The sequence below is a fragment of the Sturnira hondurensis genome, unplaced genomic scaffold (assembly GCF_014824575.4).
Source record: "Sturnira hondurensis isolate 20B ecotype Veracruz unplaced genomic scaffold, ASM1482457v3 Scaffold0021143, whole genome shotgun sequence".
Classification (NCBI taxonomy): Eukaryota; Metazoa; Chordata; class Mammalia; order Chiroptera; family Phyllostomidae; genus Sturnira; species Sturnira hondurensis.
In genome coordinates, this window is record NW_028093774.1 from 9520312 (window position 1) to 9544501 (window position 24190).

The 24190-nt window shown below is 50.4% G+C and overlaps 1 protein-coding gene across 5 annotated transcripts in view; it reads left to right on the plus strand.

Moving 5' to 3' along the window:
- Positions 1-24190, plus strand: part of FOXN3 (forkhead box N3) — a 349090-nt gene that overhangs the window by 235733 nt on the left and 89167 nt on the right. For all 5 annotated transcript variants that reach the window (XM_037031360.1, XM_037031361.1, XM_037031359.1 and 2 more), the window contains one exon: positions 11480-11544. In XM_037031360.1, coding sequence (XP_036887255.1) covers positions 11480-11544 — 65 coding nt within the window. The remainder of the gene's footprint in view (positions 1-11479; positions 11545-24190) is intronic.

Sequence of the window (24190 nt, forward strand, 5' to 3'; positions counted from 1 at the left end):
GATGGGCAAATGAGAGGAGAGAAGGTGGGCAAACTCCACTCCCTGACCCCAGAGCCCTGGGACAGAGGGGCAGAGCCTTAGAAGGTGTTCGGCCAGCTGTACGGGGATGCCTGTTCATTTGTGTATTTATTATTTATTTTTAAATTGTGAGAAACACACAGAGCACACGTTGACCACCTTACCCGTTTTAGGTGCACAGTTCGCCGCGCATTAAGCACCTCTGACTGCGGTGCAGCCCCCGTACTATCTCCAGAGCCTCTTGCGCAGCTGAGACTGCTGTGGCCCGGGGGGTGGGGGGGGGCAGCTTGCCCCGTTCCCCTCTCCCAGCCCCTGGTAGCTGCTCTCCACTTCCTGTCTGTCGTGGATTTGACTGCCCTGGGCCCCTCATAGAAATGTGAAGATACATACAGTCTGTGTCTTTTTGTGACTGGCGTATTTCACTAAGCATAAGCAAACCCTGGGGTTCACCCCTATTGTACCATGTGTCGGAATTTCCTTCTTCTTCTTCTGGGGCGAAAGGAAGAAGTGAATGATGTTCCACTGTGTGGACACGGTACAGTGGGCAGTTAGACACACTGGAGCAGAGCAGGCCAGGTCACGAGGCAGGAAGCCCCAGGCGCCTAGTGACAGGCAGTACTGGGAAAATGAGGACTGTCAGGTGGGACCTTGCCCCCAGGTGACCTTCCCTTCCCTAGCATATCACTGATCATGTGGTTCAGACCTTCCCCTGACCTTCCCAGTCCTGGCTTGTTGCTAGTGGTGTGGTGGACCCCTTCAGAGGAGGAACAGGGGGCCTGACAATAGCCTCACGTGACTTACCACCAAAGCAATGACTCCTTTAATCACTAAGCCTGCAGCAAATAAACCTTTGTTCTCTTTCTCCTTAACTGCAAGGACCCTTCTTTTGCCTCCGTCGCTTGTTTCCTGGGTCCACGCAGCCCTTCTGGCTCCCTTCAACCACCGTGACTTTCTAAATCAAACTTTCGCTTGTATTTGAGTTCTTGGCTCTGAATTCTTTCTTGGCCAGACTCAAGGACGGAGCGTCCAGCGTCGCCTGTGACATCTGGTGTGCTCCCCGTTGAGATAGATCAAGTCGTCTTTGTCCGTCCACCCTGTGTCGATGGACTGGCTCCTGGTGGCTCCCACTTTCGCCGCTTGTGACTCAGGCTGCGATGTGCGTGGGTCGACACCCACCTCTGCGTTCATGCTTTCAGTTCTTTTGCGTGTATACCCAGAAGAGGAACTACGGGATCCTACGGGAATTCCACGAATAATTTTTGGAGAACTACCTTACTGTTCTCCATAGTGGCGGCACCATTTTAAGGGGATGTCTCAGTGACTTAACGCTTTGTGTATGAGTCTTTCCTCTGTGAGCTTTCACATACAGTTCTTCTCCCTTCTGCTCCAGGTACGTCCTCTGAACCAGCCCAGTCCTGGGGCCTTGCGTGGGCTGGGTGGGCCGCACTGCCCAGTCAGCCCAGACTCCTGAGCTATCTCCTGCTCTCTCCCAGCCACCTTTGGACAAGTTAACTTTACCCCAGGCAGGTGTTCTCTGGGAAGCCTCAGGCTGCTCCAGAGATTCCCCTAGAACCAAATTTGGCCCCAGACTTGGCGCTCCTGGAACAGCTGCTCAGCTTTCCGTTGATTCCACCGTTTTAATTGTGATTAGTAGGTTCATTTGCATCTAAAAGGAACAGTTTTCTTATCAGCACCATTGAGTTGGGAACCAGTGTGCTCCATTTATACAGAGTGGCCCATTTTAATCGGACCCATTAAGCAGTAAAAGTAAATGTGGGTGTTTTACAAATGCAAATATATCATGCAAATAATGTACTGTATGCTGAATGATGCCTTGGTTTTCATATGTAAAATTAGAAACTGTGTAGCACAAAGATAATGATAAACACCTTTGCATCTGTTCTGAAGATGTGGCGTGAGCTGTGTGCATCTAAAATTGTAGCAGAGGCTTCAGGCAGAATTTCTTCAGCACACCCAAACATGCATTCCATATTATCAAAAATATACATGTACTTATCTAGTTATTTATATATTCCTAAGTAATCAAGAAATTGCAGAAAAGAGTAATCCAAATTGCCTAACCTCTTACTTACCATCAGTGATGAGATTTGTAATTTTGTTTCCTTTTTTAAAGATTTTTCCGTTTTTTATCTGAGCTGATGATAATGAAGTAGACATGTTACTGTATCATCTACCTCCATTCTAAGAGACTTCACTGTGTCTGTAAGAGATACTTTCAATCCTCAAGGTTGGGAATAATCCTGTTTTTGATACACAGGTAGCTGTTTTGTGAAAGCTCTCGGTGGAACAAGGACGGCCCCTGGCTGTGTGCAGCGCGCTCGGCACAGTTCTAGGAGGAACATCCCCTTTAGCCTCTGCCCACCTGGGTTTCCTTTCTGCTCCGTGGAAAAGTGACAGACACACCCGTGGAAAGTAAATTAAAGGTTTACATGATATCAGATCAGGAAATGCCACACGGTGAGATCAGTTCCCAAGCTGGCTATACAGACAGTAATTACCAGGCACATTCAGAGGTGGGAGAGGCCCCAGGCTTGCAGTGACTGNGTTTTGTGATAGCTCTCGGTGGAACGAGGACGGCCCCCGGCTGTGTGCAGCGCGCTCAGCACAGTTCTAGGAGGAACATCCCCTTTAGCCTCTGCCCACCTGGGTTTCCTTTCTGCTCCGTGGAAAAGTGACAGACACACCCGTGGAAAGTAAATTAAAGGTTTACATGATATCAGATCAGGAAATGCCACACGGTGAGATCAGTTCCCAAGCTGGCTATACAGACAGTAATTACCAGGCACATTCAGAGGTGGGAGAGGCCCCAGGCTTGCAGTGACTGGAGAAAGTGTCCCTGGGACCGGGGTTCTGAGTAGAAGCTTAAAGGAGGGATAGGTCTTGAATAGGCAGAGAAGGACACGTAGTAGGATGTTTCAGGCAGAGGGGAACAGAGTTGGCGCGAATGAGCCAGGAAATACAGGGGGCACCTGTGTGTCTCTGAGACCTACGCCAGGTGGCATATTGGGGAGCCACGGGAACACATTGAGAAGAATATAGGGGATTCTGAGAGCTAGAGAACCTGTTGAGTTTGACCATGCCCTATAAACCACTGTTTTTCACACACCTTGATCATCACCGAATTCTCCAAATGAAAACGTGTGTGGAAACTTAATGATACGTAACACACATGGAGAACGAAATGCTTTGTTGGCATTGGGGCAGGACCCCATCTAGACACCTGTCCCCCATCCCCACCATTATCAGCACTGCAGTCGTCCTGGGGGTTTCCTGGAAAACCGTTTGCAAAGCATGAATGTGCTGTTCTTTGAGAAGAGGGCAGCTAAGGTGTCGGGCAGAGTGGCCTGGGCTGGGGAGAGATTGGAGGGCGATGAAGCCTGTTAGGATGCTAGGGGAACATCTGCCAACAACTGGCCCAGCAGAGTAGAAACTCGGAGGAAGGGGAAGTGCCCGAGGCCCGAGAAAGGGAAGGGTGGCAGGAGTGGGTGACAGGCAGGGGCGGGGTGGGGGGAGGAAGGGGTGGGAGACTGCAGATCAGTCCCTCAGCGAACATCTGATGGGTGCCTGCTAAGTTCCCAGGACTAGAGCAGGTGCTAAGAAGTTAGGAAAAGAGAGACCGGTGTCTCTGTGTTGTAGGGAGTGAGCATACCTCTGGGAATGGGAGGCAGCCATGAACATGTAGCTTCAATTGTCCCCCCAGACTTTGTAGGTTGATGTCCTGTTATCCAGTCCCTTAAAATATGACCTTATTTGGAAATAAGGACATTGCAGGTGTAATTAGCTAAAGATGAGATCAGGCTGCGATAGGGTGCCCCCCTAAGCCAGCACAAAAGGGGGAAATTTGGAGATGAGCGCACACAGGGGAAAGCTTGAAGGGAGAGACCGGGGTGTACCTATAAGCCAGGGGATGCTGAAGATGGATGTCCACCAGCAGGAACTAGGAGAGAGGCCTGGAACTGACCAAACTTGCTTGATCTTGGACTTCGAACCTCCAGAGCTATGAGACAAGAAATTTCTGTTGTACAAGCCACGCATCTGTGCTCCTTGAGACTCCAAGAAATCCAGGGCTGCGTGGAACGTGCCCATGGAGACCAGCAGGGGAGGCGGTGGTGGGGAGCTGGACCCCTCGTTTGAGGGGATGGTTGGGGCAGGGGTGACAGCCAAGTGCTGTGTCAGGATGCAGCCAGAGATGCCTTCCAGGTCTGGAGACAAGGTCCGCTGGAGATGCAGAATCAGAAGAGCTAGGTTTCCGTGAGGCTGGGAACTCTCCTGGGAAAGGGGTATTGAGTAGAAAAGAAAAGAGGCTAAAACTCTAGGAATGCCCGTAATTAGGGGGTTAAAGCTGGACAGAGAGCTAGCTGAACATTTAGAACAGAGGGTGGGAGGAGGAGAACCAGTCCAAAAGGGTATTTTGAGGGTGAAATTAGAAAGGATTTTAAAGAGATAATGTCAAAAGTCAGATTTTATGTAACCAGAAAGTAAAAGCATGCTTCTCCTGTGAGCCCACCTCGGGGGAGGAGGGGGGCTACTATAGGGTCTTCAAGGACCCTTGGCCCTGACTGGCCTCTGGTGACCCTGGTGTCAGAGGATTGCGGCCAGGCCAGGGATACGGTGACTCGAGGTAGTGGAAGTCAGGCCCTCAGTGCCCAGCTTGTGGGCCTTCTAAGTGCACGGCCAAGTTACGCAAGCCAAGAGGAGGGTGGGACCCTAGCAGATATTTCATGATGGGTGAGATAAGACGCTATGTTGGTCCTTGGAAGGGGGAGGCAAGTGGAGATGGGTAGTGGAGGGAGGGACAGTTCTAGAGGAAAAGAGGACAATCATGGAGTAACTTTGGTGAAGACGAAGGAGCAGGTGCAGCGGAAATAATGAGGGTGAACGAGCTATGGGGAATGGCTTTGGTTTTAGAAGTGAGGGGGTGACATTGGCTGACGAGGGGCAGAGGGGGGGCTTTCAGATTTGGCAAGAGGGAGAAGTCTGGGGTCAGCTTCATTGGGTTGCCAATCACCATGTCAGTGGTTCTCACTTCGGGGAAATTTTGTCTGCAGAGCATACGGCCGTGTCTGGAGACATTCTTGGTTGCTACAACTGGGGAGGGGTTGCTGCTGAATTCTAGGGGGGAAAGGCTGGGCCATGCTGAGCGCCCGTGATGCACAGCACAGCCCCCATGAATTGTTCGGTTCCAATTAGGAAACCCTGTCGCCTTTGGTCGACGGTTCTCAACTGTTGTCTTTGAAGAACATGGCAGATGTTACTCCAGAGTAGCCGCCTCGCTCAGGTTCTTACGGCCGTTCTAGCCCTCAGCACAGCCATGGCCTTGGCTGTGATGGGCACACAAGAGCCGTGTCAGGTTGATCCCATGGGAGCCAGGATGAGTCTCCAGCTTTTAACCTCTGACCGAGGTAACAAAGCGATTGATTCCTTTCCTTGTCATCCTCCACATTTTGCTCTCAGGCTGATCTTGCCACACTCACTCTCAGAGGTGGTGTTTGTGGTGCTGAAGGGCCGTTGTCTGCTTGCTTCAGTGATGCCTCCCCAACCGTTGTCAGCCTGTGACTGTGCGACCCTGAAAGGTCACTGGGGGCAGGCTTGCCAGTTTGGATCCACGCAGGATTCTATGTGGCATTACCGTTTTTTAAAGTCTTGACCAGGTAGCACCTGTGAAGCTGCTTCTCCTTGCCCGTTGATATTTTGAAACTGGTCAGTGCAGCTTTGGACTGAGGACCATTTGCAACGAGATGATGTCAGAGCATCCTCGGAGAAAAGAGGAAGGTAGAGGTGCGTGCGGTTGCCTCATCCGCCACAAAGATAGCCAGACCGGACCCACAGGGTGTAGGCGGCAGTATGCGTCTGAACCTCAGTCTTGTAGTCAAGACTACCACCGGTTTCCTGCAGTTTGCAGAGGGGCCTCTTGCAGTGCATCAGCCCGTTTCAATACCACACATAGAGGCCCTCATGGCCTCCAGTTTGCAGCATAGAACTCAGACTCTGACATGTTGAAAGCTTTTCAGCCTGCGTTTTGCACAGACAGATCCCCTGAGTCCACATCTTTGGCTGTTCCAGCCGTGCTTTGGATGGGACCATGTGGCCACTGAGATCCCTTTGAATGCCAACGCACTCCAGTTTTATTATTTAGAAAGTTTAAAAAGTGTGCCTGTGAACTCCGAACTCGCAGCTGTGCTCTGTAGTGATGCTCCTCACCTTGTGAACGATATTTTGTGAAACTGGAGACCACCTCACCACACATGTCTCTGTCAGACCTCGCTGATTCCTAAATTCCAAACCTCTGCGACCGGCGTCCTTCACCCCAGTGGTCTGGGTTAGTGTGTGGCATAGTTCATATTTGTTTTTCTGTTATGTCCTAGTGATTAATCCGCAGTTCGAATTAAAGCAATAGAATTCCAAGTACTTTTCCTTTTTCAGGAATGTCCCTTCATTGCAACTGCTCGGGGAAGACAGTTGTAACGAAGCCTGGTGGTAGACGTGTCCCGTTCAAAGGGATCGCCTTCACATGCTGTTTCCAGTGTTAATGACAGGAGTCTGCTCAGTTACCCAAAGTGTAGCAAGCAAGCTCGGCTTCTGTAAGAACTGGGTTATGACGGGCCGGTCCCTTTTCACGGCTGGTCTGTGCTCCCTGCATCCCGTGTGCGGTGGAGCATCCTGGCAGAGACACCAGCTGCTGGGGCCATTCAGAAACTCAACACGAAGGTTCCTTCTTCACTGCCTCAAACACTTTAGACTTTGATTCATTTCTTTCCGAGTCTGTTCTGTATTAATCCTTTCTCTCATTTTGCATTTAAAAAATGTTTAATTGTGGTAAGATACGCGGAACATACGATACAGCGTCTTAACTGTTTTACAGTTAGTTGTCCTAACTGTTGTATGGTTCATAGTGTTAGTATTGGGCTGGCTAAAATGTTCGTTATGTTTTTGTCCATAAAATAAGAGATACGTTTTTTCATTTTCACCAATAACTTTATTGATTTGGACCTTTTGAGTATGTTGGCTCTCTCTTGCTATTGGCTTCTAGTGGAAATAGGCCAGGGGTCCTGCTAAACAGCTTCCAATGCATAAGACAGCCCCACAGCAAAGAATTATTTGGCCAAAATATCAATAGTACCAAGAAACTTCGCAAACCACTTTGACATGTTCGATCAATCATAGCACCTTCTCCATATACTGCACAGAATTTTTTTTGCATTTCAGTTGTGCGATTACCTTTCTGGAAATAATAAAGCGTAATACACCGAAAATGTTGTGTATCTTCCACCCACAGTGTTAAAATGGCTACACCAAAATTCACTAATTTTTATGGGGTTTTTTAGTGCACGCTGATATGACAGCTGCCACAATAGAATCTAACAAAATTGTTTCAAATGAAGTCAAAGACAGGGAAGTGCCCCTAGATCTGTTGTACAGAAGAAAAGCTAACGAACTCTCTGGCCAGCCCCACACATTCACAGAGCCGTGTAACCAGTGTCTGGAACTCTTGTCTTCCTTGCAAAACTGAGGCCCTGACCCCATTACACAATAACTCCCCAGTCCCTGCTCCCTCCAGCCTCTGGAAACTGCCATTCTGCTTCCTGTCTCTGCAAGTCTGACTGTTTCGGGGATCTATTGGGAGTGGAATCGTGTGGTATCTGCCCTTCTGTGCCGGGCGTGTTTTACTTAGTGCACTGTCCGTGGGGCTCATCCATGTTCCAGCATCTTGTTGCGTCTTTAGATACACCAGTTCCCACTTGGCACCTGGTTTCTTAGGAAAAACTACTTTTCTTGATTTGGTTTTCGTTAGCCTTAGCCTTACCGAAGGTCCAGGCTGGTGAGCAGAGGTGGGTGTGGTGCCAGCACCCCCCAGGGTCTTGGTTACAACCCAGCTGGTCTCACGACAACAAAAGCTTGTGGGTGTAGAGAAGAAAGCACATGACAGGTCACATCATTATGCCCAGAGCCACCTTGGGACCCAACAGCCCGTTGACTCACAGTGTCCCCCTGGGAGTTCGAAGGAACACAGCTGAGGTTGGGAGGTGCGGGGGGTGAGGGCGCAGGGCGAGTTTCTGCCTGGCACTGGGCACGCTGTTCTGGACGATATCACTCCTCTCTTGGGATTTGCTGGCTCAGCTCTGGTCGTAATGATCAGCAGGATCGATGTCCTCAAATGCCAGTTCTCAAACTGCCTCTCTGTCAGGTGAGGCCCCGTGAACCTGTTGGTTGGCTTCCTTTGCTGAAAAGTGGGTTACACTTACAGCTGCTGAAGGTCATGGGATTTTATGAGAACGCTATTGAAATGAGACATTTGTGACACCGGCACTGTGTCGTTTCTGCTAAGAGGCACCCACGTGTCTGTGTTTCGCATGTGGTTCGCCCGGTTGCTTTTTCTAGCCTGGGATTCTGCCTCACAGAGGTTCCTCGTGAACTACCACCCGTGGCCTTCTTCCATGGAGAAGGGTAGCTGGGAGGTTAGTACGAGGAGACTGGAAGAGAGGAGATCGAGTCGGGGTGTTGATGGGTGTTGGGGTGTCGGGGTGCGTCGGGCAGTGCGCTGCCCCAGAAGCCCTGGTCTGGCCTCGGGCTGATCAGTAGATGACCTGGGCGAGTCCCTTCACCTCTCAGAGCCCCCATCTCCTTGGGTATAGAATGGGGAAGATGGGTCCTGCCCTGCCTCCCTACCCACCGGATTGGAGGGGTCCATGGAAAAGCGCTGATCGCTGTCCTCTGTGAATGGGAATTTGCTGTCCCACCTTCAAGTCATGGGAGCACCATTGTATGGTAATGAAACCCACTTTGGTAGATGGACGGGGGTCCTGGGGGCCATTTCTCACGGCAGTGACCATTTGCAAGTCACCAGCACTTAAGTGACCGAGTGTGGAGGGTCCCTCACCCTCCTCTCCTGATGATTTGCTGCGCAAGTGGATGGTTTCTAGGGTGACCTCAGGTTCCCCGACACCAGCCTGGATCACAGCGGATTCTCTGGGTGACTGGGGTGGGTATACACTTTAAACTAACTTCATATCATGTTTTCAAGCAGACTTGGAAGCACAATCAGCCCGGAACATCTCCACATTGTGGGGGGGGGGGTCAGTTTGCATCCTCTCCAGCCTGCAGCCACTAGGACCATAACCGTTGACCTTGACCTGTCTATAGGCATTTTTTTCCTCTCTTTAGATAGAATCATAGAGAGTTGGAGTTAGATAAGTATGTCAGTAAGTTCCTAGAGGCCCCCAAATAGGGCTTTTAATCCCCCCTGCCTCACCTCCTGTGCCCTTCTTAACACCAAGCGCGGTTCTACTAATAGTTAGATGACACCATTTTGAGAGACCATCAGAAAAAAAAAAAGAGTGTAGAATATGGGACCAATGAGCTCAGACGTTTTGTACCCAGCACAGCAGGAACCAGCCTAGCTGCAGTCAGAAAGAGACCTCGGTGAATTCGGCAGTCGGAGTGGGGGCCGGGGAAGAGCAGGTGGGTGCCCAGTCCACACTGCTCCCCGAGGAGAGCACGGATCACACGGGCAGCACAGCAGGGAGTCCGAAATAGTGGTCAGCGACATTGGGTGCATTAAAAGGGTGTTGTCAGAATCTTGAAGTCGATTTCTATCACATAGAGAATTTTCCTGATCTAAGCCACCGGATTTTCCTGTCCTCAGTCCTCCATTTACTCCTTTGCTGGCATCTGCTCCGTTTTCAGCCAAATCAAGGTCAGGATAAAGAGGAGATTTGGATGGAAGTAAACTGGGTGTGCAGACTCCTGCAGTAATCCTCAATTATGGAATTCTCTGAAGCACCGACTCTTCTGTAATGAAGTCCTCAGTTCTTAAATATCTTTAGAAATCAGGTGATTTGGTATTAACAACAGCCAGCTTGTTGTTTCCTGTTTTCTTACAAAAACAAGATGGTAAAATCCCAGGAGCTAGCTGGGGTTGTGTAAAAAAGGCAATCTTAAGCATTTTAATGCGCATTATTCTGCATGCAACTTGGAGCCTTTAAAAGCCTCAGTGGAATGGGACAGGAGTAAGGTGGGAGAGAAATCAGCCTGCTACCATCATCCCGGAGCCCGCAGCCCCAGCCAGACCTCCTGTGGTCCAGGCAACTCCTGGCCACTCAGAGGCCACGGCTGCCAGAGTGCAGAATCGGGGCCACAGGAAAAACCGTCGCTGAGGTGCATTATTCCTGCTCACGCCGAGGACGGAGAGTGCGAAACAAAATAAAACAAAGGGTTCGTTTACAGCACAGTTCACAGTGTGTTTTGTAGCACATTTGACATCAATGTTGAATAGGTTTTTTTTTTTTTTCACACTGTAGCTCTTGTCTCTGCTCCTTCCCAGTCATGTACCGTGTCCCTCTACCTGCTGTGCTGTTTGTGCCTCTGGTGGTGACCCTTTGGTCACTGGCCTCTCTCCTTTTGTTAACATATTGCATTACTAGAGACCCTGGGTGACGGGTGAAGCTTTATGGTCGAGTCCTTCGGATTTCGTGTTCTCCTTCTCCAAGCCTGTTTCCAGCAGCCAAATTTACAAATGAGTTTTTCAGATTTTTTTTTTAATGTTGAAGGTGATTGATAATGCATTAACCGGTATCATTTTCCATGGGCTGTTTTGGCGAAAATAGTTTTTACTGCCTCTGAAGCTGGATGTAGCATTTTTGACTAAGGGCTTCCTAACATTAATCTAAAGCAACGCTTGATTGAGGATAACCTACTTTCCACTCCAAGGATGTTTTACTAAGGCAGGCTTGGTTATAAAGTTTTTCACTGGGTGTTTTAAAACAGTGAAAATGCTTGTCTGGAAATGCAGTGAAGTGTCTTTGTGATATATTGATCTTCCTTATTATCTTGCCTCTCTTCTTACCAGACCGTGGGTGGTAACATTTGCAAAATGTTTTATAGGGTTTGGAGTGCAACATTTTAAGCCAAGCAATTGAAAGCAGGATACAAAACAAGAAGATGGGGGAGGGAAAGCGTCGATCAAGGTCACGTCTGTATACTAAGGATTAGACGGTAGAAAAGCTAAGAAAGGCAAGTTTGTGTTTCTTCATAGGCAAGTGGCACCAGGAAGTATTGGAAAACACCCGCTCTCAGACATGGCTGGGAGTTCTCTGCCACATAAAATCATAAAATGATGAACAAGTTAGCAAAACTTGTCGGCCATGACGTTGAACTGTGGGAACTTACCATTTTGTTTACCTGCAAATGATTTCAGCTCCCAGGCGGGAGCAGGGTCAAGATGGTAGGTCACCTGCATGGACTGGTTCTGTGAAATGTGAAGCCCATCCATCATGAAGTGTAACGGATGGTATTGAAGATGCATTTTCAGAGGGTACAGTGAGGCATGTGGGGGAGCGTGTTCTGAGGCCGCGTGAAGGGACATCGTTGGAGGAAGGGCTGTTGGGACCACGGGCGGGTAATGAGCTGGCCCTCACGCCGCTGTCTCTTTCTTCTCTTGCAGCACATCAGGCCCACCCCTCTGGCCGGGCAGCACCTTCTTCAAGAGAAATGGAGCCCTTCTCCAAGGTAAGTCTCTCGAAGCACCTCTCCACCTCACCCCTCTCAAGACTCCTCTGTGCTCAGTGTGGATCAGAAGTATTCTGCTCTGCGGAGAAGTGCGACTGTTGTGGGCTGGGTCTGTTTGCCCAGTTGTCTCTATTTCACCCTCTCCTGGTTGCTCTGAATTGTTCATCTGAAGCCAGGGCTGCTCCTCTGGTCTGTCGTTACTGGTCACGTTCCAGAAGTGTTTGGTTTGCTTTGGCGAAGTAAGAATTACGTAGCCGTTGGGATGTGACAGTATCGTGACCTGGGCTGGTTAAAAACAAACCCCGTTGCGTATCTTCAGTGCCTGGGCTGGTGAGGGTTGTTTTGGGTGTTCGGGCACTTTGGTCCCCATGGAAGGCTCCTGGTTCCTGGCTGGCATGTCACTTCCGTGTGTGCCTGGAAGGGTGACTGTAGGCTTGTTCGGAGGCTCAGAGTTCAGACACCCTTCCCATGTCCCTACAAAGCATCCCGTGCAGGGGGACATCCTTCCTGTCCTTCAGCTCCTGGTCAGCTGCTCTGCCCAAGTGCCTATGCCGTGTGCTCAAGGAATTCGAACTGTCTTTCCTCTCCGCTGTTGCCATGAAGTTTCTTTGGAAGTAGCCAAAATGAAAGCATAATAAGCGGCTAAAAAATAGCAATAAGATACATGCTAAATACTTTTAGAATTTACTTTGGGCTTATTGCTGTTTTGAGTACCTGTTGTATATATGAGCTGGAATTGGCGGGCCTTCCAGGTTCTGGTCCCCGCCAGCCTATGTGGATCCGCCAGGTGTTGGGGTGACCCAGCTGGCCACCAGCAGGTGGATGTGGTTGTAGCAGGGCTTTAGAACTGCACGGAGCCTATGGTGGGGGGCTCCGGTGCATTTGGCTGGTTCGGAGCTGTTTGGTGGGTTTAAGCGTCTCAAGTACATGCTAAAGGATGGAGTGGATGTGAAAAGAGTAGAATTTTATAAATGTGGCTGAGAAAAGTGACTTCTCAAGGCATTCGCCTTCAGGGCTCCGGAGTGGCTCAGACAGCTGCGAGAGCCGGCACAGCTTTGTGCTGTTTTATTGGCGGCACAGCCGCACACCGTCATTCTCCTAGCTTGTGAAATCGGGGGCTGAAGGATTTCTTTGCATTTTTGCTTGGCACAGGGTGACATTTAGGCAAGGAAGTTTAATTTTAATTTTAATGACCACTATAGGCATCATCAGTGTTTAAGAAAAAAAGGAACTCCCTCAACTTGCAAAAATTCATACATAATTTTTAAAAAATCTATTCTCTTCTCCCTTCAGACAGGTATGTGGAGCGTGGTGTATAGTAAGCCTTTGGCCTCCTTCAAGCACATTTCAGAGCTGTGTGCGCCCGTAGTTTGCCTGTAGATCTGCAGCCGTGAATATCCTCTGGGTTTGGACTGTTTTCAGAAAAGGGATTTTATTTACTTAGATTGGAAGATTAGATTCTATTAATCCATTATCCTATACGATTTTTACTCATTAAATTTCACATTGGCTAAGATTTACTCTAAATATATTACTTTTGGGTTATTTCAGGCAACAGCATGAGGGAAATCACTGATAAGTTTTCTGAGGTTGAGTGATTTTGCTGTGAGGGTCTCATCTCACGGGTGGGAGACCTTTGCCCCTTCCCAGGAGAGTTAATGGTTGTGATGACTCTAGGCCTTGACAATGGCGTTATCATGGATGTCAGATGCTGGTTGAACCCACGTCCAGTTCACTGCCACCCATTTGTCTCTTCGTACATGGGAAACTCAAAAGGAGTTTGGAGAGACTTCTGGGCCTTTGCAGGGATTTGTGAACTTTTTATCAGTGACAGTTTTTTCATTTTCTGGGTCTCTATATTAAGTTCTTGGACACTTTTACCGTGACAAGATTTTTTCAAACTATGTGTGTGCCTTTCAAGTCAGTATCTTTGTGTTCCTTTGGTGGGTGGTACTGGCTCATCAATGACTCACTCAAGCCCACAAGCAAAACTTTTATAAAAAGATACAGGTGTGTGAAGAAGGGGGTCACCCTGTCATACCAGCGGAAGGGTGAGGTCATTAAGGCGTTACCTGTCTTAAGGCTCACTTTTGCATCTTTACACTTGACATTTAAAAAATACGCATATATACTTTCTTTTTTCCTGTAGCAAGCAGAAGGACACTTGTCTAGAGATCAAACTCTGCTAATAGGTTCCAGCCACCGGACGCGGGACCCCCTAAAGAGCCCAGTTCCTAGAAATGGGATAGAAGATGAAACTTGGTCACTCCAGGTGACACAGGCCCAGGGACCATCAGCCTCAGAAGCAGAGCCGGCTGCCCCAGCTGCACAGGGAGACAGTGCTGGGGGGCACGGGCTCGGGCTGAGCTTGCCAGAATGTAGGAGCCACAAAGAAAGCAGACCTGTCACAATGCCTGCAGGACAGACTCGTGTGTGTGTCAGGAGGATTGGGAGCCTAGGGTCCCTTTTGGCGAGAGTTGACACTTGAGTAAGGCTTTGAAAACTAGGTAGATGGGGGCTGTGGAAATGGGAAAAGGCATCGCCAGGAGTGGAAACAGCAGGAGTATGCAGGCAGGAGAGGGTCACAGGAGCCGAGCCATAGGGACCCCTGGGGGAGGTGCGGGGAGTGAGCGCGTCAGGGACACTTTGGGCTAATGACAGCATACACCCCAGGAGTTGCTTAAATGGAATAATGGGGTATCTGAAGAGGAATACATGGAAGTTAAACTCTACAATGAGTGGAGCAAAATGACATGATGGTTACAGCGTTGTCTGGCGGTTGTTTGGTGTACACGCTGTGGAGCAGAAACGTAGTACAGTTATTTTTTTTCCAGCATAAAAACCAGTTGCAAGAATTAACTGGGAGCACTCAGGGTCCTCCTCGAGGGCGGACTGTGTTTTGGTTCTTGCAGAATCGCTGGCAAGAGGGCCTGCTGAATCACCTCGCAGTTTTGAGGATAATGGGGTAAGATTTGGTTTGGATTACACTAGGCATGGGTAGTTAACATAATTGGTCGTTTCATCAATTCACAGCATTTATTGTAAAGGCCATTTAGGCTGCTAGAGACAATTTTAGAATGTGAGCAGTTCTCGTCAGCTAGAGAGCACTTCAGCGCTTGTCCTGTAGAGACCCAGCAACGTGCCGGAAGGGGCCAGACCCATTGTTTTAAAGGGGCCCAGGTCCCGGCCAACAGAGGAGTGTGGCTTTGCAGGATTGGCCAGCTGACAGCTGTCTCCAACTGTCCCCCCTGCATGTCTCTGTGTGTCTCTGTTTGGGGTTTTATGTGTTTGAAATGACATTGTTAATTTCATTAAGTAATGATGTCTCTCATTTTCCTAATTAAAGGGGTAAGGGGCTTAATAATTTTTCCCTTTTCCAAACCCCCTAGTCCTCCTTCTCCTCCCCCGACCCCCACACATTTCATTCGCCCGTCAAACTTAAAATGAGGTGACGTTAAACATCACCCTCAGGTGAATTATTTTAATGATCAATGATTCCTCATTAAACACGTTTCTCACCCCTGGTCTGACCCTTCTTCGTCTGGTCCCCAGCGGCTTCGTCCCAGGGCTGCAGATGGCATCGCCGTTCTTACTTGATTTGTACCTTCTGCTGGAGGTGGCTGCCGGCTGCCCCGGTCTCCTGTGCCCGTTAGCCTTCTTCGGCCCCAGGGCCTCAGGGGTCCCTGAGGAGTTTTGTTCCGGGACAGGCTGCTGCCTTTACAGCTCTGGGCCAGCTGACCACTTGGACCTCCCGCCTGTCTTTTACTCCCAGCTCTTCTCTGAGCAGGTGTTCCCTGCTCACCCACGTGACCCACTGGCAAGCATTTCTTTATTACCCTCCTCTGTGTGTCAGGTGCTGGGAGGAGACTGGAGTTCCCAGGAGGCCCAGGCCTGCTGCCTGCACCACTTCCAGCCGGCAGAGCACCCGTCCCCACCCTGTACGAGATGGGCTGACGCAGCCACTGCGCCGCCGCTGACACCCTGCCAGCCCTCCGCGCCCTTCTCCCTCTGCCTTCCTTTTCTCGTCACCCCATCACCGGGCCACTAACTAGGATTAAATCCATTTCTGTTGGATCCAGCAGTGGAATTGAAACAAATTCCATAACACACATAACAGATTTTTATTTCCATTCGCTTCTGACCACCCACTAGAGGAGCTGATGAAACGGAAGGAAGACCCTCCAGGCGTGTCCGGTGCGCAGAGCAGGGTCGCGCCGCGGCAGGCCCGAGAACAGGGGAAAGGAAGCCACTCTCAGGCCGTCAGGTGGACGTCATTCCTGAGAGTGAGCACAGCATTGCCCCTGGGGGCAAGGGGGGAGTGTGCTCGAGGTTGACGATGGCCAGGAGATGACTTGCTTTGGGGGGCATGCAAGTTTCCCAAGTTCTAGGTTGGCTTCGTGTACTTCCTATCCAGGGAGGACTGTGGTGTTCCGCACCCTCTGCACAGCCCTTATGTTCTGCCGTAGCTCTGCCTGGCGTTTCTACTGCTGACACCTATGCGGTCCCTCACTTTGGCTGCATTCCAGGCTGTGACAGTCTCAAGAGCAAGCACTCAGTATATCAGAAACACGTTGGAGTGGAAAGTGCACTGGATTGCGAGTGGGGGGCAGGGACCTGGCGTCCAGTTCCAATTCTGCCACTTGGTAAACTTTGTGACCTTGGGCCAGCCAGCTGCATGGCATCCCGAGGCTTCGTTGCCTGACCCGGGCTTTAAGGAGCGGACCTCAGGGCCGGCAGAGGCTTCCCGTGGAGCACCAGTTCTATTTCGTTTTAGCAACTTCCCTAAAAGGAGGTCAGGATGGATTTTGAGACTTAGCTCTAGCCCAGTGGAAAAAGAATGCTCCCCTCAGCCAGCTGTGTCTGCGAACGCAGCCAAGGAGAGGGAGGAGGGTGGTGCAGGCAGCTGAGGATCCGGTCCTCGAACAGGACGATCCTCAGAGGTCTCCTGGGTTATTACCAATTTGGGCAACCTGCACCCGAACCCTCTCTGGGCTTCTTGGGCAACTGGCTTGACTTTTCTGTAGGGATAATGACCATGGTGCTTGTCATCTCAAGGGATTTCTGTGAGGGTTTGATGCATTCGTATTAGTAAAGCATGTAGACCATGCCAAATTCCCAGTCAGAGTGAGTTGTACTATTTGACAACACTTGGCGAATCTTGGGGAAATGGGGCTAACGTCCTCTGGGCATGGTTTCCAGGGTCCGCCAAACACTTCCCTCGTCCAGTTGGTGGGGCAGAAGTCTGGGGGGGGCCCGAGTTCTGTTGGATTTAAACGTAGATCTGAGAGACGGGTCGTACACCTCTTTATCTCAGATCTCTCATAAATAGGACTGCTTCCTTCGAGGTCCCAGGAGGTGCGTGGGAAGCTGTGCAGAAGAGCTCAGGTTTTAAACCACATCAACCCGGGTTCGAATCCCTCCGTCTCCGGGCACCAGCTGCTTGACCATCTGTAAAATGGGGCTGTGAGCTATGTCTCCCAGAATCTTTGTGGCGGTGAAAGGGGAAAGTGGACATGCAGATGTCCACCCAGTCCAGCGCCTGGCACCTCACAAATGCTGCATAAAAGCAAAGATTTTAGCCTTTGACACTGTTTCGGGCCTAAGGTTTCTGGCCATTAACCCTGGCTCCTGTGTTCCAGGTGAAAGTTCCAAAACCTGCCCAAGGAGGGGTCTCCCAAACTCCTCTTCACGTGACTCCACTCTCACCACCAGCCCCACTGGTGTGTCTTCTCCAAGTCAACCAGGATGGCGCTGCCAGACTCTGAGGTCTGCCAAGGCCTCAGGTCACTCGTCCCGGGCACTGCTCTCCATAAGGGTCCTTCTGTGGAGTGGTTTACCCACCCTCCCTAACTCCTTCCATTCACATTTGGTCGCAGCCCCAGGCTCTTTGGCTTCTTTGAGCTAATCTCCTCCTCACAAGCTGACTCTTTTGTCCATTTTGAAAATGAGGGCATCTCCCTGGTGCATACATAAGTCTCCTGATTCTTGCCCTCAGGCATACCAGTCCCCCCCTTCAAAAAGTAATAATGAAAAGGAGAAAAAGAACCCTCTCTACACTTTCCCCCCAGTCCTAACTAATTGCCTTCTGTCCTCTTCGACCTGGAAGCCCTTTGGATTTTAGGAGGGGCTCTTTCTCTGGGCATCATTTGCCTTATTGTTCTGCATGGAGGTATTGGTGAAGTGATTCATGTAACTGTACTCACAAAGCCAGCTGGCTGGTCCTGTTTGCCACCAGGTGAGTTTCAAGGGGTTCTATTCAGCTCTTCTCATCGGCCACATTTGAGGTGGCCACTGAGAACATGTGTTTGAGTTTATTTAAAAAGGCATAAGGAAAAGCTCTTTTTAAAGAAGCGTTTGGCCCTGGCTGGTGTGGCTCAGTAGATTGAGTGTGGGCCTGTGAACCAAAGGATCGCTGGTTCGATTCCCAGTCGGGACACATGCCTGGGTTGCGGGCCAGGTCCCCAGTGGGGGACCACGTGAGAGGCGGCCACACATTGATGTTTCTCTTCCACTCTTTCTCCTTCCCTTCCCCTCTCTCTAAAAATAAGTAAATATTTTAAAAAAAAAGAAGCGTTTGGTCAGCTCTGACCTTCACTGTCTTGGGATTCCAGATTTGCGCAGTCTGCAGGTGCCCCAGCTGCCGTGTGTCAGCAGCCTGGCGTGGAATCTGACGGGGCATCAGGTGATAGCCCGGATCTTCCCGTCTGGCCATCATTTCAGCCGCTCCCCCCACCCCTGGCTGTCATAACCGTCTCCTCGAGAATCCAGTGGAGACAGAGGCAGGGTGTCAGAGTCGTTGCCAGCTCGTCTAGGAACATGGCCCCGGGAGCTTCCTCTGGGCCCCGTCGTGAGCAAGGGCACATCCAGGAAAGGGGTCCCTCACACACGTTTGTGTCTTTCCACAATGCCGGGTTTATCAAGGGAGACCTCCCCAATAGGCCAGTACAGAGTCACATGCAGGTTGCACATAAGGGTGGAGTGGAGGTCCAGTAGGGCTTGGAACACGACCCATGGTGCAGCCCAGCTCGAGCACTGGGCGGTCGTAGCTCCCGAGTTCTTATAGCTCATGAGGAGTGGGGGGTCCTATTCAAATTGGTGTCAAGATGGAGTCCTTATCTTAGTGTCCAGACTTGTGGTTTTGGGTCTTTCAGGCCCCTCCCAAGAGCATTCACTTTGTACCCCATTACTTCTGCCTTGACCCAGCATTGACATAACTGTCATGGCCGACAGTGACTCCTTATTGGATTGTCACAGATGTCCAGAAAGTCTGCTCTGCTGTTGCTGTGGACACCCTGGCCCCTGCTGGGTGGGTGTGTGTGACCAGACCCTGCTGTTTCAGGGTGACGTTCAGCAGGAGGTGGAGACTGAGGCTGGAGTTCAGGATGGGGACGTTGAATGGTGGAGAGGGAGCTTTGGAAGTTGTGAATCCAGAAACGACACTGAAATTACATGAGCAGATGAGAATCTTAAGGGGTACAGAATAAACAGAGGAGAGGGTCCATGGGGAAGACCCGGATTTACGAAAGGAAGAGGAACCGTACCCAACAATGGCAACAACAGCAAAGAAGGAGCTTAGTCAGAAGCTGGAGGTCACTGAATGAAGGTCACGGAGTTTCAGAAGGGGGCGTGGGCAGAGATGCCAGGGGGATGGGGCTGAAGAACGGCCACCAGTGGGCTCTGGCGACTGAAAGGGCGCCAGGGACTTCAGCGAGCAACCACTGGCCTGCCCTCTGTCTCTGTGGGCCTGCCTCCTCCGGACATTTCACGGAGGTGGAATCGTACCGGATGTGACCTATTGTGTCCAGCTGTATCTATTCTTGACGTTATTCTTCTATGAGCCTTACACAGTAGGTACTGCTACTTCCATTTTGTAGATGGGAAAAGTAAGGCCCGAGGCGATTTTCGTGCTCAAGGTTGAACACCTGGACGCACACTAATGGTTGGTTCAAAATGGCATAAATATGTCTAAACAGTTTTCCACTTTAGATGTTTAGATATTCTGAAGCACATTGCAGACTGGGGTGGGAGAGAATCCTGTTACGGTGCTTCAATACACTTTATGATCAAATGACAAGACAAAAACTTGGGAATGGATACTTGTGTTGTCTTCTTTCATTCAAGTAATTAAGGCGCCACATTTCTTTCTGTCTCCACACATGACTTTGATGAACAGCTAGCTTGAAGATGTTTTAAAGACTGGGTAGAGAAAACAGGGAGTCCTGCAATTCATCAAAGATTAATGTCTGTCATGGGAGGAACCCGCCCCTTAACAGAACGAATCTGTTACTTGAGTCTATCTGAGTTTTATAATGTTAGGTAGATGTTGATATTATTACATCCATTATAATTCATCCAGAGGAATATTTCCTTACAGTTTAATTGTTGAGCATTTAAAGCAGTTGGGGGTGTTTGATTGTCTGTGAGATTATATGAGTGAGGTCATGCAATGTGGAGACTAACGAGCTTCGATCCTGCTGGACTATAGAGCCGGCTTCCATCAGTGTGCTCACTCTTAGCCCAGCTGCAGAGTCGTTCCGCTGGAAGTCCTGTTTACCCCTGCTCAGGAGGAAGTGCTGAAATAGTTTTATACAATTGCCAAGAGGTTTAAGATGAAGAAGAATTTTTAAAAACATAACTCAGAGTGAACTGTTTGCATTGCAGTTTCAGAAGCAAACTTACAAGGATCCACCTGTAAACTGCAAGAGGTCAAGTTTGTCGTATGGTTCCCTCGACAACTGAAAGGTGTGGCTGAGGTGCCCACAGAAGGAGCAGCGTCTGACTTCTCAGCAGCTGTTCTTGGTAGTACTTGTGAATGACTGAGATCTTGTAGAAATGTGACCCAGGGAGAAAAGGTCCCCTGGGGGTGGGCTGCAGTGGCTTTTGATCTGTTTCTTCCTCCGCTTCTGTGCCTCTGAGCCGAAATATGAGCTGTTTGCAAAGGTTCTAGACAGAGATGAGACGGAGGGAGAGTGAGAAGGAGAGACTTACGTGCAGTGATAAAGAACTTGAGAGAGTCATTTAAAGGAGCGTGCTAAACTGGTCCCCCACCTCTTGGTCCCCGTAGCACCCTGGGCTGGCCCCCTTTGGGCTCTGATTTTTTTTAAATGGGGCCTCTTCAGGATGAGCTCATTGTGCTTATTCCACACAAATTATTATATTGAGAGCTTAGAACCACAGATCCGTGCCTAACGACATCTGCCAGCAGAGCTACTGTGACCCAGTGTCAATTCCTAGACTCGGAGCAAGACTGTGAGCACATTGGGACAGGAAGCTGCTGGCATGTAGCAAGGCCGAGTCTGTGTTTATCCTTTGTGGGTAGTATTTCTCAGACCCTGAGCAACTTCATTCTTTAAGTTTTGTCGTAGTTGGGAGTTGAAACAATGAGGGGGTGTTCACTTTCTAACCTGAGCAGCTGCAGTGGGCCCACGTCGCAGGGCTAACATGGGCGCCAGGAGCCATCTCAGGGCATCCAGGGCACCCTTTTCCTCCAGTGGGGCCTGCCGTTTGCCCACCCTCACCCCCACTTTCCAGCAGGTATTCCAAATGGGAGGTGCCTGCTTCTTACAGGAGCTCCCTGGCTTTCGTGACTGCTTGAGGGACAGGCACAGGACCCAATCCAGGTGGATTTCTACCCCGGTATTTCTTATCTTGGGCTCTGGAAGCTCTGGTGGATGTGCATTAAAAGGCCTTCCGTGTGTGACCAAGCAGTGCACCAGACAAGGCACAAAGGCAAAGGGACGAGGACAGGGCGCCATCGCTGTCCTTCCCATGGTTGGATTAGAAGAGGTCATAAATCCCCCTTTTTGCTTTACTCAGCTGGATTTTGGGGGGTTTGTTTTGTTTTGTTTGGGGGAGGTTGTTTGTTTGTTTTTTGGTATATCCAAGAATCCTGACTAATAAAGACTCTAAATGAATAGCATCAGTTAAACTAAATATATATTACTGCTGATTTCTGTGGGTCAGTGAAATTCCAACCTCTCTGTTGTCCTAAGAGGCCCACTCAGTGGTCTGGCTGTCACTTCAAAGAATGTAAGATGACTTGGAGAGCTTGCCAGGGGCGTGGCTTGACTTCAGCGGTCCCAGGAATGATAATACCCATTCTTTCTGTCTCCCAGCTCAGCTTTGCCTCTGGTGGACGCAGGCGTGGAGAGGCTCACATGGAATTCACAAGGTGGCTGTAACCTCTTGTGCTACACACATCAGCTTTGAGTGTAACAGTTCCCCAGTGTTTCCAGAAAATATTCTGAGCATCACTATAATTAGACTCGTCTGCGTCATGTGACCACCTGGAGCCATCTCTGTGGCCAGAGGGGCGGATCAGTTTCCCCTGGGGGTGGAAACATCACTTGGAAGCACAGGGAAGGATTTGGAGATGGAATGTTCTCCAGATGCAAGTCAGGGTCAGTTCCCGAAGAAAGGAAAAGGAAATGTTTGTTTCTGTGTACAAAGGTACACAGCCACTTAAAAAAACAAAGCCACGGATACAAAAATGTGAGGTTGCATGTGCAAGTATAGGTAGCTAGCAGGGGGAAGGTCTAAGGCCAGAATGCAGATCTTCCCATTTGAGACTCTTCCAGGTTTCTTTTCGCGGCAATGGCTGCCATCCCTTGGGTGTAGGGGACTGCCAAGGTTTCAGGGCATATGGTGGTGTCGGTCAACTTGATTTCCCCGAGGCCCAGAGGCTGAGTCAGTGATGACATTCACTTTCACTGGCAGGGCTGGGATTGCTGAAATGGACTAAACTAGAATCGCCTCATTGGTGCTAAAGCTGGAAGGGAAAATGGGTTGCCACCTCCCCTTCCTGAGGATTATCTTTGAGCGACCAAGCGCAGGACCTTTGTGAACTCCCCTTGGCAGCCGGAGCGGATCCCCAGAGTCCCGGCTTTACAGTGCAGGATACTGGGGTGGTGGGTGAGCATGTTGATCAGCTGGGGCTGCCATCACAGAGTACCACAGACTGGGTGGCTTAAACAACCAGACGTGTATTTCTCACCGTTCTGGAGGCTGGAAGTCCAAGTTCAAGGAGTTGGCAAGCTGGACCTCTCCCGGGGCTCTCTCCGTAGCTTGCAGATGGCCATCTTCTCACCACGTCCACACCTGGCCTCTTCTGTGTGTACCTGGCTCCTCCGGTCTCTCCTCCTCTTTATGGGACACCAGTCCTACTGCCCCACCTTTATGGCCTCCTTCGACCTTAAATGCCTCTTTAAATGGTCTTTATGTTCAGTTTCAGTCCAGTGGGGCCTTGGGGTTTCCACATGTGAATTTTGGAAGGGACACAGTTCAGTCTGTAACAGCGAGTTGCGTGCAGACGTCTCACCGACGTTCCTTTTTTCTGCAGTGTGCTGGGTACCCCTTGAGGCGTTGGGACAGGAGCCTGCAGTCTAGCGACAGGGATGATCACTAAAAGCCTTGATGGCTGGAGCTCTTGTGGGAGGGCTTAGATGGGGGTGCGGAGAGGAAGTCAGGAGCCAGGGAGGCCTTCCCTGAAGGGCACTGCTTGTGCAATTTTAGGCTGCTGGCCTGCAGCTTGTAAGTCTGCCCCACCCCGCCCCCACCCCCCGCCCCGAACTGTTCAATGTGGTCAACTGCATTTCTCAACCCCAGTGTTACTCCAGGCCCTAATACAAAAAGGGTGCCATAATATTTGCAGCAATGGCCAAAAAAATAAAAAGCACTCATTCAGCCAAGCTCATAAACTCACAGAGCCCACGCCCAAGGCACGGGCCACAGATGGTGCACATGCAGCCCTGTGGGTCCTGTGAGGTGTGGCTCCAAAGCTAAGGAGGGAGATGGGAAGAGTCACATGCAGCTTTACCTTACCCTGCCCATTCAGGAGGTGGGAAGATGACAGAAATATGCTGGGCAGAATTGTGGGAGATGCTGATAAACATTGACTCTGAGAAGACGAGGATGGCTGGGTGGTGGGGCCTCGGGGTGAGAGGTATGACACAAATCTCCTGTTGACGTAGGTGTGTACGGAAGTGTGAGGGACTGAGAGCTGACAGTCACAAACACAGGAACCTGCTGCAGGATGGTCGGTGTGCCTTGTGTCCTCCTGATCACAGTGGGCAGGGGCAGGGTGACTTGAATTGCAGTGGTCGGGGCTGTGGCTGGGGCTGGGGCTGGGGCTGGGGCTGGGGCTGGCCCTGGAAGGAGGTGTNGAAGCCCACGCCCAAGGCACGGGCCACAGATGGTGCACATGCAGCCCTGTGGGTCCTGTGAGGTGTGGCTCCAAAGCAAAGGAGGGAGATGGGAAGAGTCACATGCAGCTTTACCTTACCCTGCCCATTCAGGAGGTGGGAAGATGACAGAAATATGCTGGGCAGAATTGTGGGAGACGCTGATAAACATTGACTCTGAGAAGACGATGGCTGGGTGGTGGGGCCTCGGGGTGAGAGGTATGACACAAATCTCCTGTTGACGTAGGTGTGTACGGAAGTGTGAGGGACTGAGAGCTGACAGTCACAAACACAGGAACCTGCTGCAGGATGGTCGGTGTGCCTTGTGTCCTCCTGATCACAGTGGGCAGGGGCAGGGTGACTTGAATTGCAGTGGTCGGGGCTGGGGCTGGGGCTGGGGCTGGCCCTGGAAGGAGGTGTGAGCAGCTGAACTGGCCAGGTGTGAGGAGAGTGGCTGACCGGTCAGT